This window comes from Hyla sarda, chromosome 1 (assembly GCF_029499605.1).
Source record: "Hyla sarda isolate aHylSar1 chromosome 1, aHylSar1.hap1, whole genome shotgun sequence".
Lineage (NCBI taxonomy): Eukaryota > Metazoa > Chordata > Amphibia > Anura > Hylidae > Hyla > Hyla sarda.
In genome coordinates, this window is record NC_079189.1 from 468,684,997 (window position 1) to 468,701,796 (window position 16,800).

The window sequence follows — 16,800 nt, forward strand, 5'->3', positions numbered from 1 at the left end:
CCGCCATCATTACTGCACAGAGCGAGTTCGCTCTGTGCGTAATGACGGGCGATACAGGGGCTGGAGCAGTGTGACATCATGGCTCCGCCCCTCATGACATCACGGCCCGGCCCCTTAATGCAAGTCTTTGGCAGAGGGCGTCGCCATGCCCCCTCCCATAGACTTGTATTGACAGGGGCGGGCCGTGACATCACGAGGGGCGGAGCCGTGACGTAACAATTCTCCGGCCCCTGTATTGCCCGTCATTACGTGCAGAGCAATCTCGCTCTGCGCAGTAATGATAGCGGGGTGCTGCAGCAGCGTTCCCCAGGGTCCCCAGCAGTGGGACCCCGGCGATCTGACATCTTATCCCCTATCCTTTGGATAGGGGATAAGATGTCTAGGGGCAGAGTACCCCTTTAAGGCTCAGTCTGTAATACCAGCCCTAACTTGGTCTACTCTTCCTCCCTAATTTCTCACTGTTGCAAGGCAGAACATGCAAATAAATGAACAAACGAACACCTTTGTAGAACAGTTATAACTGCATCCCAATATTGTTTCACTAAATCCTCCAGAACAAGATAGGCTTGTTGCAGTAGCTCTCTGCTTTGCCTAATAGAGCTGTAATAGAAACATAATGGCTATTGTTATCTTCACAAGCCTAATGGCTCAAATTTTTTTTTTAAATAACTTATTAACAGATGACATTACCACATTATATTCCTAAGCAATTGAATTTGCATTTTTCAATGTTTATTTTAAAATGCTTACTATTTATCTCAACTTTTTCATGCATTCTTTACTTTCAGAATTTCTGTTTGTGATGAGGACAAATTTGGTCACAATGAATTCATTGGCGAGATAAGATTTTCCTTGAAGAAGCTAAAACCAAATCAGAAAAAGAATTTCAATGTCTGCCTGGAGCGAGTCATTCCGGTAAAAAAAATAAAAATTGTTTGCTGATATGTTTGATCTCAACACATTATGTTGTCTGTCAATTTCACATGGAAGTATTTTCATCAGTGTTTACCCTCACTACGACAACACCATAAAGAGAGGGACCCCTCCCCAGGGTCAGGAAACCTGGAGATAAAATGAAGATGGTGACTCCTCCACCTCAGTTGGTCTCTTTCTTTAGGGGACAGGGTACAAATATCTGACTTGGGGGCTCTGTTAAATCAAAGAAATGTTGATCATCTGTGAATTGTAAAATTTATTAGGGCAAATGAAAGGCTTTCTGTGGTTAAGTGTCTAAAGTCTACACCCTGGGATCTGACTCTGGTTCTTTAGGCCTAGTCCATGTGAGCCATTAACAGATATCCCACTGAGAATTCTGTCCCTCAAAATGATCTTCTTTACTGCAATTACATCAGCCAGACAAATAGGAGAATTTTCGGTGCTTTCCTTTCATCCTCCATATCATCTAATCCAGGATGACAGGGTTATCCTCAGACCAGAACCAACATTTTTCCCAAAGTAGTTTCTAGTTTGACAAAACAAAAAAATTCAGAAAGACAGTTTGCTGTTCAGTTTGCAGGTCTAAATAAGGGTCGATGGCTTAGCAAACATATCTTAGCAAGGTAGATCAAATAAACAATTGAACTGACCTACATATCTACTGTGGTCCTAGTTCCTTCTGCTCATTCAACTCGAGGCATAGCAGCCTCCTGGGTTGAGAGAAGCGAGACATGTTTAGAGTAAATCTATAAAGTGTCAACTTGGTCTACTCTACATACTTCTGTCACTATTGGTTGGATGTGGGTAATTCTGTCTGCTCTTTTATGTTAGGCCTCTTTCACTATTTGACTGACTTAACTACTGTTGAGAATATAATCCACTGAGGTGGTGGAGGAGTCTTCTTCTTTGTATCTTTGGATTTCCTGTTCCTGGGGGCGGGGTTCCTATCTCTATGGTGCGGTCTGGGCTTGGGAAAACGAAATTACCAGTCCGTGTAATTACAAATTTTCTTTTGATATTTGTAAGCTAAAACTGGGAATGCTAACATAAACAGATAAAAGGTATAATGAAAATATTTCCAGATCTGTTCTATCTAGGTTTAACTGATGCAGAACACTACTGATATGGCCTGAGGGTGTGTTCATACGTTCAGGTTTATAATGTCAATTATTGATTACAAAGCCAGAAACAGATCATAAATGGAGAATAGCAAAAACAAAAAGAAAAATAGCCAGCACAACTACCTAATACACGGGTGCACGCTGCTGTGTCAAATACAAAGTATACAAAAAAGAAGGTTGCAGCAGCACTCTTGGCCGAAAAATGGAGGCTCTTAGTGCACTTTTTGATCAAAACGTGCCCCCCATCAACCACGCGAAGGTGGCCACTGCGCTAAGAGCCTCCATTTTTTTTACCAAGAGTGCTGCTGCAACCTTTTTTTTTTTCATATATGGAGAATGTAGAAAGAAAAGAAAGAAATGTCAACACTTTTTAAATCCATGTAATTATATTCAATAATTGCAATTAAAAACCTTTGGGAGTGGTTTTGAAATACGACACTTGGATGTATCCAAATTATATGTTTTCTGCACCATTAATAGCTTGCTGGGTTCAAAAACTGGGAAAGTCATGCCCAAATTCTGGTAAACAGCTGAATTTAATGATTTTTTTTGGTAAATAAAAGGAATTTGTGGCAAATGTTAGCTGCACAACGCAAAAAAATAGAGTGAAATACATTTCGCATAAATGCCTTTGTGTTAACTCCTCAAAATAGTGAATGCATATATTGAGTCTATGAACATAGGAGATCTTTTGACAGTGTGATGAATGGCTGCATGGTGGGCCAGGGTAAACTAGGACAACAGTTGAAGAAATATATATAATGGATGCAATTGGCTTTAATCTACTGTACTATACTAGAACTGAATGCTATACATCATTCTGTCATTAGTTTCACCTTTGGCCAACTGAATGTTATTCCATGCAATATGCTGTTGTTTCCTAGGAGTCATTGCTCAGAGTTCTATGATGGTATTATACTGTACTTTGTGAGCCTATATATTATCCCTCCTTGGTGGACATCTGATCATGCTCTATCTATGAATGATATAATCCGGTGATGAATTAGTGTTCACTAAACCAACATTTCTTTATGCTTTTATAACAGATGAAGCGTGCTGGAACTACAGGATCAGTTAGAGGCATGGCTCTTTATGAAGATGAGGTAAGTCACATTTTGTTGGATTTCTTAAGAACTTCTGTTTGTTTCTTGTAAACATATCTAATCTGTCTTCCACAAAGATAAAGCAGTATATAGCCCATATAGGTTTTATTGTTTATTGATATTTATGGACTGTTATTATGAGGATGGAAGTAAAAAAACAAAGCCTCTTTTACCTTTCTTGCTCCCTCACTGTTGTTGGAATCATGGAACTCTGTTCCTGGTGTCTGGTGCTTCCAGGTTTGGTGACATTACACAGCTGGTCATCCAATCAGCAGCTGAGACAGGAAACTGCTGTCACCGGTGATTGTGCGGCTGTGGGATGTCACATCACCCAAATCAAAAGCGCTGGACACCATTAACAGAGTTTTGTCATTCTAGCTGCAGCGAGGAAGGTAAGAAGATTTTTTTTTTTTTTTTACTGTTCTCTCCCTCAGTGGATTTTACAAAGAGTTAATTTACTGGAGAACCTCTGTGAGCTTTAACCTGTAGACCAGTTTTTTTGACACAGAGGGGCAGATTTACTATTGCAAATGAGGGGGTGATAGAGGGGGAAAATAAGTAGTTTTATGTCTTTTTGTAAATCTGATGTATTGGATAGGGTTTTATTGATATTTACAAATAGTATTTATGTAACAAATGCATCAGTTAAAATGTATGGTATAATTTGCAAAATAAAAAAAAGACATGGAAACCAAAAAAAATAAAAAAATAAAATAAAAAAGAGGCATGGATAATTGGCCAATCATGTCCAGACATATCATCCATGCCCTTCTGAGCTGGTCTATTTATTCTGCTCCCAGACTCCACAGCCCAGATTTACCAATCTGTCTGAAACAAAAATGTGTCTGATTTTGTTTTAGACAGATGGCAACCAATCACAGCTCAGTTTTCATTGCTCTTGTAAAATACAGCTGGGCTGGTATTGGCTGATATCTGTCTGAGACAAAAATTAGACACATTAGATAGAGTGATAAATCTGCACCCATGTTCTTGCCTGTGATAAAGGATCTTTCCCTGGCTCTTGTTTGCTATTCCTGTGTATCTTGCATATATTCTTGGCCTGCTTTTCTGACTTCTCTATTGCATCCTGATTTGGTATTGCACCGCTTCTTTGTTACCGACCAGACTTGTTTGATACATTTGTTTATACATTCCCTGTTAGTACTCCTATTGCTGTTGAGTTGTTTGTTAACCCTTTTGTGCCCCGTTTTCCTGACTTCCATACTGTGTTATTTCTTTGACCTCGCTACACTCTGCATCTTAGTAGCGTAGGGACTGGCACCGTGGTTGGGGCCACCCTATTAAGAATGGTGGGCACCCCAAAATACAGGCGCAGAGGGTGTAATTCATTTCAGGGCCTCCCTTATTCCTACCGAACGTGACATAAAACTCTATTTTTGCCATGTTTTTGCCGGGGGCTGCATCGAGATTACGGGGGTCCCCATCGGCGGGACCCCAGGGGCGGATCCAGAGTCTACTCTCGGGAAAGGCACTATTAGAGTGTTTTGTGTTGGTGGACAGAAAATAAGATGTTGCTTATGGAACTTGCAATATTATTAAATGTATCATACAGTCCTAACCCTGTTTAAGACTCTTAGGCCATGTTCACATGTCAGAATAATAATCAAATACACCAATTGCCACAGAATGGGAAAGTGCTAAAGAAATTTTTACCATTTAAAACTACAGCTCCCAGTATGACCTAAGCAGTGGTAAAGTTATGCTGGGAGTTTTAGTTTCACTCATCATAACTGCAGAACTTACAAGTGACTCCAGCTCTGATAGGACACACACAGGAGGATACAGAATGATATCAGTGACTACAGGTGACGTCTTCTCTATAATCTTTCCTTATCTAATTCAGATGTACATACCGCAAGGACTTGTTCCAGCTAAATCTTCTCTCTGCAGAACTTGATGCCCAGATGGCTCCTCACTATGTCAGCGGATTCTGATCTTCTATATGAAAACAATAATTATTATAATATTGCCAAACACTGTATTCTTCGAATATAATACTGGCACACACCCCCTGAATATAATTCTGACACACTGTACCCCCTGAATATGCAAGACACTGTACCTTCTGAATATAATACAGCCACACACTGTACCCTCTGAATATAATACCGCCACACACTGCGCCCTCTAAATATAATACTATTACACACTGCACCCTCTGAATATAATACTACCACACGCTGCATCCTCTGAATATAATACTATCACACACTGCACCCTCTGAATATATTACTACTATACACTATACACTCTGAATATAACTTGCTGTGCAGTGCACCCTCTGAATAAAATATCGTAAAGTATTGTGGCCCATAAAAAATGCACCACCCCAGAAATTCCTCATAATATACACTATACTTCTGAAATGCAAAACACTCTGTGCCTTCACATATAGTAATAATGCCCCATCTTGTGCCCCTACATATAATAATTATGCCCTCGGTCCTGTGCCCCTAACATTTATTGCCCCATCATGCGCTGTGCCCTTCACATATAATGTCTTTGCCCCTCACATATAATGCCCCATCATGCGCCCTTTATATAAAATTCCCCATCATGCATCCCTCACATATAATGCCCCCTGTGCTGGGCCCCTCACATATAATGCCCCCTGTGCTGGGCCCCTCACATAAAGTAATAATGCCCCATCTTGTGCCCCTACATATAATAATTATGACCCGTCCTGTTCCCCCCCACATAATAATAATGCCCCCTGTGCTGTGCCCCTCACATATAATGCCCCCTGGGTTTTCCCCCTTACATATAATGCTCCTGTCATGTGTCCCTCACATATAATGCCCCCTGGCTGTGCCCCTCACATATAATGCCCCCATCATGTGCCCCTCATATATAATGCCCCCTGTACTGTGCCCCTCACATATAATGCCCCCTGTACTGTGCCCCTCACATACAATGCCCCCTGTACTGTGCCCCTCACATATAATGCTCCTGTCATGTGTCCCTCACATATAATGCCCCCTGGCTGTGCCCTTCACATATAATGCCCCCATTCTTTGCCCCTCACATATAATGCCCCCATCATGCGCCCCTCACATATAATGCCCCCTGTACTGTGCCCCTCACACATAATGCCCCCTGTACTGTGCCCCTCACATATAATGCCCCCTGTGCTGTGCAATTCGCATATAATGCCCCCAGTACTGTGCCCCTCACATATAATGCCCCCTGTCCTGTCCCCTCAGGGTGCATTATATGTGAGGGGCACAGCACAGGGGGCATTATATATTTGGGACACATGACAGGAGCATTATATGTGAGGAGCACAGCACAGGGGGCATTATATGTGAGGGGCACATGATGGGGGCGTTATATATGAGGGGCACATGATGGGGCATTATATGTGTGGGGCACAGCACAGGGGGCATTATATGTGTGGGGCACAGCACAGGGGGCATTATATGTGTGGGGCACAGCACAGGGGGCATTATGTGTGTGGGGCACAGCACATTGGGCATTTGTGTGGGGCACAGCACAGGGGGCATTTTATGTGTGGGGCACAGCACAGGGGGCATTATATCTGAGGAGCACAGCACAGGGGGCATTATATCTGTGGGGCACAGCACAGGGGGCATTATATGTGTGGGGCACATCACACGGGACATTATATCTGAGGGGCACAGCACAGGGGGCATTATATGTGTGGGGAACAGTACAGGGGAATTATATGTGAGGAGCACAGGACAGGGTGCATTATATGTGAGGGGCACAGCACAGGGGGCATTATATGTGAGGGGCACAGCACAGGGGGCATTATATGTGTGGGGCACAGCATAGGGGGCGTTATATGTGAGGGGCACAGTACAAGGGGCATTATATGTGAGGGGCACAGCACAGGGGGCCCCCCTGTCATGTGCTCTTCACATATAATGCCCCCTGTGCTTTGCCCTGCAGCCCCTCATTAACCTTTTCTCTGCCCCCCAAGTTTTTAAATCCCCCTCCTGTACGATATAGTGCCCCTAACAGTGGCACATATTCTTTTTTTTTTTCCAAAATAGTTTTTATTGAAAAGTTTTTTGAACATATTACAAAATAAAGGCAGTGGGACATGCTGCAAAATGTCTGGTATGCCATCATAACATGCGATTGTCGTCCTTCTTTGCCTAAAACAATACACCAATATCACACCAACCAACAGAAAACTTAACAACTGCAATAGTTGTATCTATAGTAGATAACATTTAGAAGAGAAAAAAATACGGTATCGTCCTTCAAAGTTCAGACATAAGTTACAAAAGTGTAAGTGTGCACACATTGCTATACGTAGTAATGAATAATATGTATGCATCAGATAGTATATTTACAACCGTGGCTAATGGGTTTAGACTCGAGTGTTTACGGTCATGTATATAGTGCCAATGAAGTGGGAGAGTATGGGGTCTGATATGGGTATTGTGGGGGGAGACATCTACATATGCTATGAAATTTTTTTTACAGTGAGATGATGTAGACCACAGGGGCCATCGTTTTTCAAAAGCTTGCATTCTGCCTGCGCCCATAGCTATTATTTTTTCATACGCATACCTCATATTTATTTTATTAATAAGTGTTTCCCTGCAAGGGACTATCGCTGATTTCCAATTGCTCACTATGGTGATCTTTGCTAGTATGCTAATAATGCAGAATAAATCTTGAGTTTCTTTCGGCAGGCAATGTACCTCAAGGAATAATAAAATAGATTGGGGAGACCAGGCAATATGCTCTCCATATATCTCTTGAAATAATGCTTTACAAGATGTCCAGAAAGCTAGTAGCTTGGGGCAGAACCAAAGTATGTGTGAGAGTGTTCCCCTCTCACCGCATCCTCTCCAGCATCTATCTGTCACCTCCGGGTATATCCTACATAGTCGATTTGGAGTGTAATACCATCACAATAAGGATTTGAGGGCAGATTCCAAATGCGATGAGCATTGGAATGCTTTATGTATATCCTTAAATGCTCTTTGCCATTCCTCAGGGGCAACTGTGATATTAAGTTCTCTTTCCCACTCGCGAAGTGGGTATGATTTAGTAAAGGTATTGTTACGCCGAGCGCTCCGGGTCCCCGTTCCTCCCCGGAGCGCTCGCCTCTTCCTCGTTGCTGCAGCGCCCCGGTCAGATCCACTGACCGGGTGCGCTGCGGTACCGCCTCCAGCCGGGATGCGATTCGCGATGCGGGTGGCGCCCGCTCGCGATGCGCACCCCGGTCCCCGTACCTGACTCGCTCTCCGTTGGTCCTGTCCCGGCGCGCGCGGCTCCGCTCCCTAGGGCGCGCGCGCGCCGGGTCTCTGCGATTTAAAGGGCCAGTGCACCAATGTTGGTGCCTGGCCCAATCTTCCCAATTACCAATTAGTGTGATCACCTGTGCACTTCCCTATATTACCTCACTTCCCCTGCACTCCCTTGCCGGATCTTGTTGCCTTAGTGCCTAGTGAAAGCGTTCCCTTGTCTGTTCCTAGCCCGTGTTCCTGACCTCCTGCCGTTGCCCCTGACTACGATCCTTGCTGCCTGCCTCGACCTTCTGCTACGTCCGACCTTGCTTCTGCCTACTCCCTTGTACCTCGCCTATCTTCAGCAGTCAGAGAGGTGAGCCGTTGCTAGTGGATACGACCTGGTCACTACCGCCGCAGCAAGACCATCCCGCTTTGCGGCGGGCTCTGGTGAAAACCTGTAGTGGCTTAGAACCGGTCCACTAGCGCGGTCCTCGCCATTCCCTCTCTGGCACAGAGGATCCACCTCCTGCCAGCCGGCATCGTGACAGTAGATCCGGCCATGGATCCCGCTGAAGATCCTACACTGGTCGCCCAGCTAGCCCTAAAGATCGCCCAACGAGATCAACAGCTGGCATACTTGACCTCCGAGGCACTGCGTCTTCAGTCACAGATACAGCAGCTGCAGCCGCAGATACAGCAACAGCTACAGCTGCAACTACCATCTCCTCCGCCGGCTCCTGCAACTCCTCCGCAGCAACCGGCCGTTCCTAACCCCTGCTTGTCCCTGCCGGACAAATTTGGCGTAAAGATCGCCCAACGAGATCAACAGCTGGCATACTTGATCTCCGAGACACAGCGTCTTCAGTCACAGTTACAGCAGCTGCTGCCGCAGATTCAGCAACTTCAGTCACAGCTACAGCTGCAACAACCATCTCCTCCGCCGGCTCCTGCAACTCCTCCGCAGCAACCGGCCGTTCTTAACCCCTGCTTGTCCCTGCCGGACAAATTTGATGGGGACCGCAATGATTCTGCCACAGCCACAGTCCAGTCCTTCTTCGCTGAGGTCCGTGGTGTCTTCGAGGAGCCTGCCCGAGCTTCTTCTGCCGAGATTGCCCTGCTGAACCTGGCCCAGGGTGTTTCTTCCGTTGGCGAGTACGCCATTCAGTTCCGTGCTCTTGCTTACGAGTTGTCCTGGAATAGTGAGGTTCTCTGCGCGACCTTTAAAAAAGGCCTATCCAGCAACATTAAAGATGTTCTGGCCGCACGAGAGACTCCTGCTGACCTACATGAACTCATTCATCTTGCCACTCGCATTGACATGCGTTCTTCCGGATGGCGTCTGGAGCTCCGCCTGGATATGGACTTTGTTCGCATGAAGCGTTTTTTCTCCCCGGCTCCTCTCTCCTCTGGTCCTCTGCAATCCGTTCCTGTGCTTCCCGCCGCGGAGGCTATGCAAGTTGACCGGTCTCGCTTGACACCTCAAGAGAGGACACGACGCCGCATGGAGAATCTTTGCCTGTACTATGCCGGTACCGAACACTTCCTGAAGGATTGTCCTATCCGTCCTCCCCGCCTGGAAAGACGTACGCTGACTCCGCACAAAGGTGACACAGTTCTTGATGTCAACTCTGCTTCTCCACGCCTTACTGTGCCTGTGCGGATATCTGCCTCTACCTTCTCCTTCTCTACTATGGTCTTCTTGGATTCCGGATCTGCAGGAAAAAAAATTTTCGCCTCTCTTATCAACAGGTTCTACGTCCCTGTGACCAGTCTCGCCAGACCCCTCTACATCTATTGTTTTAACAATAAAAGATTGGACTGTCTCGTGCGTTTCCGCACAGAACCCCTCCTAATGTGCATCGGACCTCATCACGGAAAAATTGAGTTTTTTTTCCTCAGGTTCTTTGGCCCCAAGAAGAGGGGGAGACCCAAGGGGGGGGGTACTGTTACGCCGAGCGCTCCGGGTCCCCGTTCCTCCCCGGAGCGCTCGCCTCTTCCTCGTTGCTGCAGCGCCCCGGTCAGATCCACTGACCGGGTGCGCTGCGGTACCGCCTCCAGCCGGGATGCGATTCGCGATGCGGGTGGCGCCCGCTCGCGATGCGCACCCCGGTCCCCGTACCTGACTCGCTCTCCGTCGGTCCTGTCCCGGCGCGCGCGGCTCCGCTCCCTAGGGCGCGCGCGCGCCGGGTCTCTGCGATTTAAAGGGCCAGTGCACCAATGTTGGTGCCTGGCCCAATCTTCCCAATTACCAATTAGTGTGATCACCTGTGCACTTCCCTATATTACCTCACTTCCCCTGCACTCCCTTGCCGGATCTTGTTGCCTTAGTGCCTAGTGAAAGCGTTCCCTTGTCTGTTCCTAGCCCGTGTTCCTGACCTCCTGCCGTTGCCCCTGACTACGATCCTTGCTGCCTGCCTCGACCTTCTGCTACGTCCGACCTTGCTTCTGCCTACTCCCTTGTACCTCGCCTATCTTCAGCAGTCAGAGAGGTGAGCCGTTGCTAGTGGATACGACCTGGTCACTACCGCCGCAGCAAGACCATCCCGCTTTGCGGCGGGCTCTGGTGAAAACCTGTAGTGGCTTAGAACCGGTCCACTAGCGCGGTCCTCGCCATTCCCTCTCTGGCACAGAGGATCCACCTCCTGCCAGCCGGCATCGTGACAGGTATCTGACTGTATAAAGTTATTATAAAATTGTTTTAAACTTGAATTCACGTTTGTCTAAATGGTATTTGTCCATGTGGACATCAAATGGTAAAATGCCAGAGTTATCCATGAGGTGATTGACGTTGACGACTCCCCTGGTCATCCAAGAGGAAACGCCAATATCAGGGATGGAAGCTTGAATATATGTGAGAGGTTAATCTGTAAGGCGCATGGAACGTGAAATAGAGGGTCTGGCTATGTATTTGTACCACGCCATGTAAGAGGCCTTAACTAGTGGATTAGTAAAACTAGGAGGTGGCAGTGACCAATATGGTTGATACAGTAGATCACCAACACTATATGGATGGCTGAATGATTCTCTATGTCCACCCAAGGCAGATCCATTCGGTGCAGTCGCCAATGCCACAACATGGAGACCAAAGTGGCTGTATAGTAATATTTCAGGTCCGGAGATCCCAAGCCCCCTTGTGATTTCAATTTGGTAAGTATGTGCGCAGAGAGCCTAGGACCCCTCCAATCCCAAATGAAATAGGTATGTATATGTTGGGCTTTTGAAAAGAAAGAAGGGGGTAAGGATATAGGGAGGGTACAAAAAAGATACAGAAACTTTGTAGAGAAGGAACATTTTAAAATGTACTACTCTCCCAATCCATGATACATCAGATTTATCTAATCTAGCAGTCTCAGCAGATATTGAAGTGAGGAGTGGTATGTAATTTTCCTGCTATAAGGTTTTATGAGGGTATGAGAGGTGTATTCCCAAATACTGTAATGAGGCAGGCTTCCAATCAAATGCATACCTAGTTTCAAGTGACTTGAGGATAGTATAGGGAAGATAATTGCTAAAGCTTGGGTTTTTGAGGAATTGAGAAGATAATAGGAGATGTCGCCAAAGCTGTGAATGATGTCCATTACTGCGGGTATGGATAAGCTGGGATTGGTCAGAGATAGTATCACATAATCCGCATACAGGGAGATGATGTGTTCCTTCTGGACGATAATGATTCCTGTGACAGCTGAGTTCAACCGAATAGCTTGAGCTAAGGGTTCCATAGATAGAATATATATAAGTGGGGATAAGGGACAGCCCTGGCGAGAGCCGTTTGTTATATGGAAAATGTCTGACATAGAGCCATTCGCCATTACCCTTGCAGTTGGACAAGAATATAGAGAGGAGAGAGCAGACAGGATTTGACCAGCAAAACCCATTTGAGAGAGGGCCGAGAAGGCATACGACCACCGTAGGCGGTCGAAGGCCTTCTCGGCGTCCAGGGCCATAACAACAGCAGACTCGCCAGTGCGCTCCAAGTGTGCTAAAATGTTTAATAAGCATCTGGTATTATCTGAAGCTTGACGCCCAGCCACGAAACCAGACTGATCAGTAGATATCAATGATGGGAGCACTTGCGAGATACGAGATGCCAATAGTTTGGCATATATCTTGACATCTTGATTCAAGAGGGAAATGGGCCTGAAATTCTGTGGGCAATCCGGGGTCTTGCCCGGCTTTGGAAGTGTGGTAATGATAGCCTGTAGGTTCTCCTGTGGGAGCACACCAGTGGCCATAGCTGCGTTGCAAAATCTAGCTAAGTGGGGGGACAATACTGTTTGGAATTTTTTATAATAGGAATTGATATATTTGTCAAGACCTGGGGCTTTATCAGACAGTAGGGATTTTATCGTTTTCTGGACCTCTTCAGTTGTTATTTCTACATTTAGCAAAGCCAGCTGGTCAGAAGTTAGAGTGGGTAGTTGTAAAGAAGAAAGAAAAGCAGTGGTAGTATGGGTGTTATCAGGATGTGAGGGGGTAGAGTCACTCAGGTTGTATAAGTTAGAATAGAAAGATAGAAAACCACTCTCAAGCTCTTCAGGGGTGTATAACTTGTTCTGCGTGTTTGGGTGTATTAAATATGGAATGCGAGCTCTCAACTGTCTATTTTTCAGTCTCTATGCAAGCAACTTGCCTGCCTTATTATTTTGAGAATAATAGGTCGCCTGCAGTTTACGGTAGTATTTTTCATATGTATGTAACAATAGGCACCTAAGGTCTTGACGCAATGCAGCCACTTTCGCCGCATTAGTCTCCGAGTGGTCATCCATATTCGCCCTTTCCGCCAACCGAAGACGTACCATTACGTCTTCCAATTGTTTCTCTCTTAGTTTTTTCAGTATAGAACCATATTGAATGCAGTATCCGCGGATAACTGCTTTATGGCAGTTCCACAAAACTACTGGATCTGAAACCGACAAAGCATTGCAAGAGAAATATTCCTCTTTGTTGTGTTGTAAATCTTTTGAGTACTTAGGGTGGGACCATAGGAAGGGGTTACTCCTCCACATATGTGCCGATGGAGAGGAAACAGTATCTTTAAGCTTCTGTGTTATAGCAGCGTGGTCTGACCAGTTAATTTGCTCTATTGCGGTGTAGGTCACATTAGATATGAGTGTCCTGTCTTTTATAAACATATCAATACGTGAATAAGAGTTATGCACCGTAGAAAGAAAGGTATAATCTTGCTCTGTGGAATGTCGAGCCCTCCATATATCATATAAATCTTCCTCGTGTAACAGTGGTGCAAGCGTAGCAGAAGAAAAGAAAGAGGTAGAGGTGGTGTCAAGAGAGAAATCCGAAATAGTGTTAAAGTCCCCACAAAGTATCAGGGCACCCCAAGGCTCTCTGCGCACTAATCTCAATAGCTTTTTGAGAAATCTCAATTGACCGGAGTTTGGGGCATATAATGCCACGGTAGTCAAGGGAATGGCATTGATAACACATCGAAGGATCACGTACCTGCCCTGTTGGTCCGTCACCACGTCTTTCAAAGTGAAGGTTACAGTGTTCTTGATTGCGATCGTAACGCCTCTAGATTTTGAGCTGTAATGAGAGTGAAAGAAATGTGAGATGGAAGGGTGTTTAAGGCGCGGTGCGTCCTTAGCTAAAAGGTGTGTCTCCTGTAAGCATAATACATCACACTTTAGAGTTCTCATTTCCTTCCATAAATGTGAACGTTTGTGAGGAGCGTTCAACTCATTCACATTAAGGCTAGAAATTAAAATAACTATCTTGTGGAGTAATGAACAATAGATAGTACAGGTAGCAAGTATAAAATACTTTGGTGACAGAACACACCTCCCAGCCAGCGTGTGTCTGTCCGTTTGTAACAATATGTGCACCATGGACCAAGAATCTGAGCATTGCCATAAACATGAACAAAAACAAAACACAGAGACAACATACACAGAAATACGGACAGCATTAGCCAAATACCATCCAGAATGGAGTGGAGGTTAGAGTCCACCCTGAAGCCAAGGAGCACAGACGGCACATCCGGGCCCACCTTCAATAACAACAAAGTTCACCGTAATTATCAAGCTGTGTCCCAGTCCTTTGGAACTCGATTTAGCTTGGTGCCAGCTTGTTGAGATCTTTGGAGAGAAACCGAAATGTTCCAAGATTTTAGCAATGATTCCCCCTCTGCAGTTGTTGTTATGACATGCGTTTCGTTGTCTTTCTTGATGAGAAAACGTGTTGGGAAACCCCACCGGTACAGTATCTTTGCGGAGCGGAGAGCTGTTGTGATCGGAATGAGGTCGCGTCTGGCGCGAAGTGTAGCAGCCGACAAATCATGTATATATATATATATATGAATATAGCACTATGCGGTGGTATGGAGCCGGAAGTCCGCCCTTTTGTCTCGATATTTCCATTAAGCGTTCTTTTATGTGGTAAAAATGTACACGAGACAAAATGTCTCTTGGAACAGTAGCGTCTAGATGTTTCGGAGGCGGGATGCGGTGGGCTCTGTCCACTATTACATCTTGGGTAAAGCAATCTAGCAGGACTGACTTTATAAGTGTGCGGACATAATCAGGTACATCAGCAAATGCCACAGTCTCAGGCACACCTCTCAGTTTTATATTATTTTGGCAGCTGCGGTCTTCCAATTCCGCTACTTTAGCACGTAGAGCCGATATCTCATCCTCCGCTTCATAGTGCAGATCAATTAAAGTACTATGAGAGTCCGCAAATTCTCCTAGTTTAGTTTCAAGGTGATCCACTCTCCCTCCTATTTCTGTCACTGACACTTGCAATGGCTGCACCAGAGTATGTATGTCCTGCAAAAAGGTGGTATGCAGTAGCACTAACATGTCCTTCATAACAGTATCCTTAAGGGATTGGTTCATCACAGGTAGTGCAGCTAGAGGATCTGATAGATCAGTTTGTTCAGATGTCAGGGAAACTGATTGAGAGGGTCTTACCCCATGCCTCTGAGGAAGAGGCGAGAGTCCCAGCCATTGCTCTGCTGCTTGTAGTGAGCGCTCGGTGTGCAAGGAGGAGGAGGCCTTCCTCCCTGGTGAAGAGCAGGAGCTGCGTGGGTCAGAGCGGTCAGGAAGTCCCTCAGAAGCTGGTGAGCGGGACCGTTCATCTCAAGTAGGGTAAACCTCATTCTCCGCCGTGGCTTCCAGCGCTGTGTCTGAGGCAGACCTGCGGCGCAACGGTGAGAAAGCCACCGTGCCGCGATCATTGTGCGCTGCTGTCTCCTGCGCTGTAGTTCCGGCGGCGCCATCTTGTATGCGAACCTCCCGCAGGGAGAAGCGAAATTTAGCAAGTGACCGGTGTTTAACCGGCTTCCGTCTCCTCACAGGCATTGCGGGGAACTTTCGACACCAGGTCAGATGTTTCTTTGTCAGGGGTGAGCTGTATATTCGTCGCTTAAGCAGGCTGTAAGATGGAGCTCACTCAGCACACGTCCATGATCCTCAGCAGCCAGGCCACGCCCCAGTGGCACATATTCTGTCCCCCTAATCCCCTGGGCCCTGACCATACTCTTCAGTACTTACAGTATGTGGGGAGCGGGGACAGGATCTCCGGGTGCCGGCGCGATCATGTGACGTCATTGTGCCGACAAGTTCTGTGTCCCGGGATTAGGGTTTGCAAATGCAAAAATCTGTGTCCGTGCTTGTCTAGGCTTGTCTAGAGGCAACAGTGTGATCTGTGCAGTGAGCAGACACACCCTCTCATCAACCAATCACAATGCAATCACAGTGTCTGTGCTGCAGCTCTGCTGACTCAGCACTGTCATCAGCTGATCGGGACACAGAACTTGTCAAGAAACAGAATTTCTCATTACACCTGCAGTGGATCGCGTCCCCGCTACTCACACGCTGTGTACTCACAGCGTGTGTGAAAGCCAAGGTTAGTGAATGGTGGAGCGGGAGCTTACAGCTTCGGCTCCACCATGCTAGGGGGCGGGGGGCAGCAATCTCGGGGGATCCGCCACTGCGGGACCCCTGCGATCATACATCTTATCCCCTATCCTTTGGATAAGGGGATAAGATGTATAAAGCTGGACTACCCCTTTAAGTCTTTTGACTTCTGTTTGTTCACTCTCCTGTTCTTTATTCCAATATGTGCTCTTCCCACAAGTATTATGGTACACATAACAGTTTTTACTACTAACAACAAAAGACAGAAAGACACTTTTTTTTACTATCTTTATTGGAGAAAAAAAACTGGCCACACTGTAAGGGTGGGTTCACACTACGTTTTCTCCCATACGGGAGCGCATACGGCAGGGGGGAGCTAAAACCTCGCGCTCCCGTATGCCTTCGTATGCGCTCCCGTATGTCATTCATTTCAATGAGCCGGCCGGAGTGAAACGTTCGGTCTGGTCGGCTCATTTTTGCGCCGTATGCGCTTTTACAACCGGACCTCAAACCGTGGTTGACCACAGTTTTAGGT

At 46.1% G+C, this 16,800-nt stretch overlaps 1 protein-coding gene across 3 annotated transcripts in view; it reads left to right on the plus strand.

Moving 5' to 3' along the window:
- Positions 1 to 16,800, plus strand: part of RPH3A (rabphilin 3A) — a 289,809-nt gene that overhangs the window by 253,626 nt on the left and 19,383 nt on the right. For all 3 annotated transcript variants that reach the window (XM_056536654.1, XM_056536658.1, XM_056536662.1), the window contains 2 exons: positions 789 to 915; positions 3,104 to 3,160. In XM_056536654.1, the coding sequence (XP_056392629.1) occupies positions 789 to 915; positions 3,104 to 3,160 (184 nt within the window). The remainder of the gene's footprint in view (positions 1 to 788; positions 916 to 3,103; positions 3,161 to 16,800) is intronic.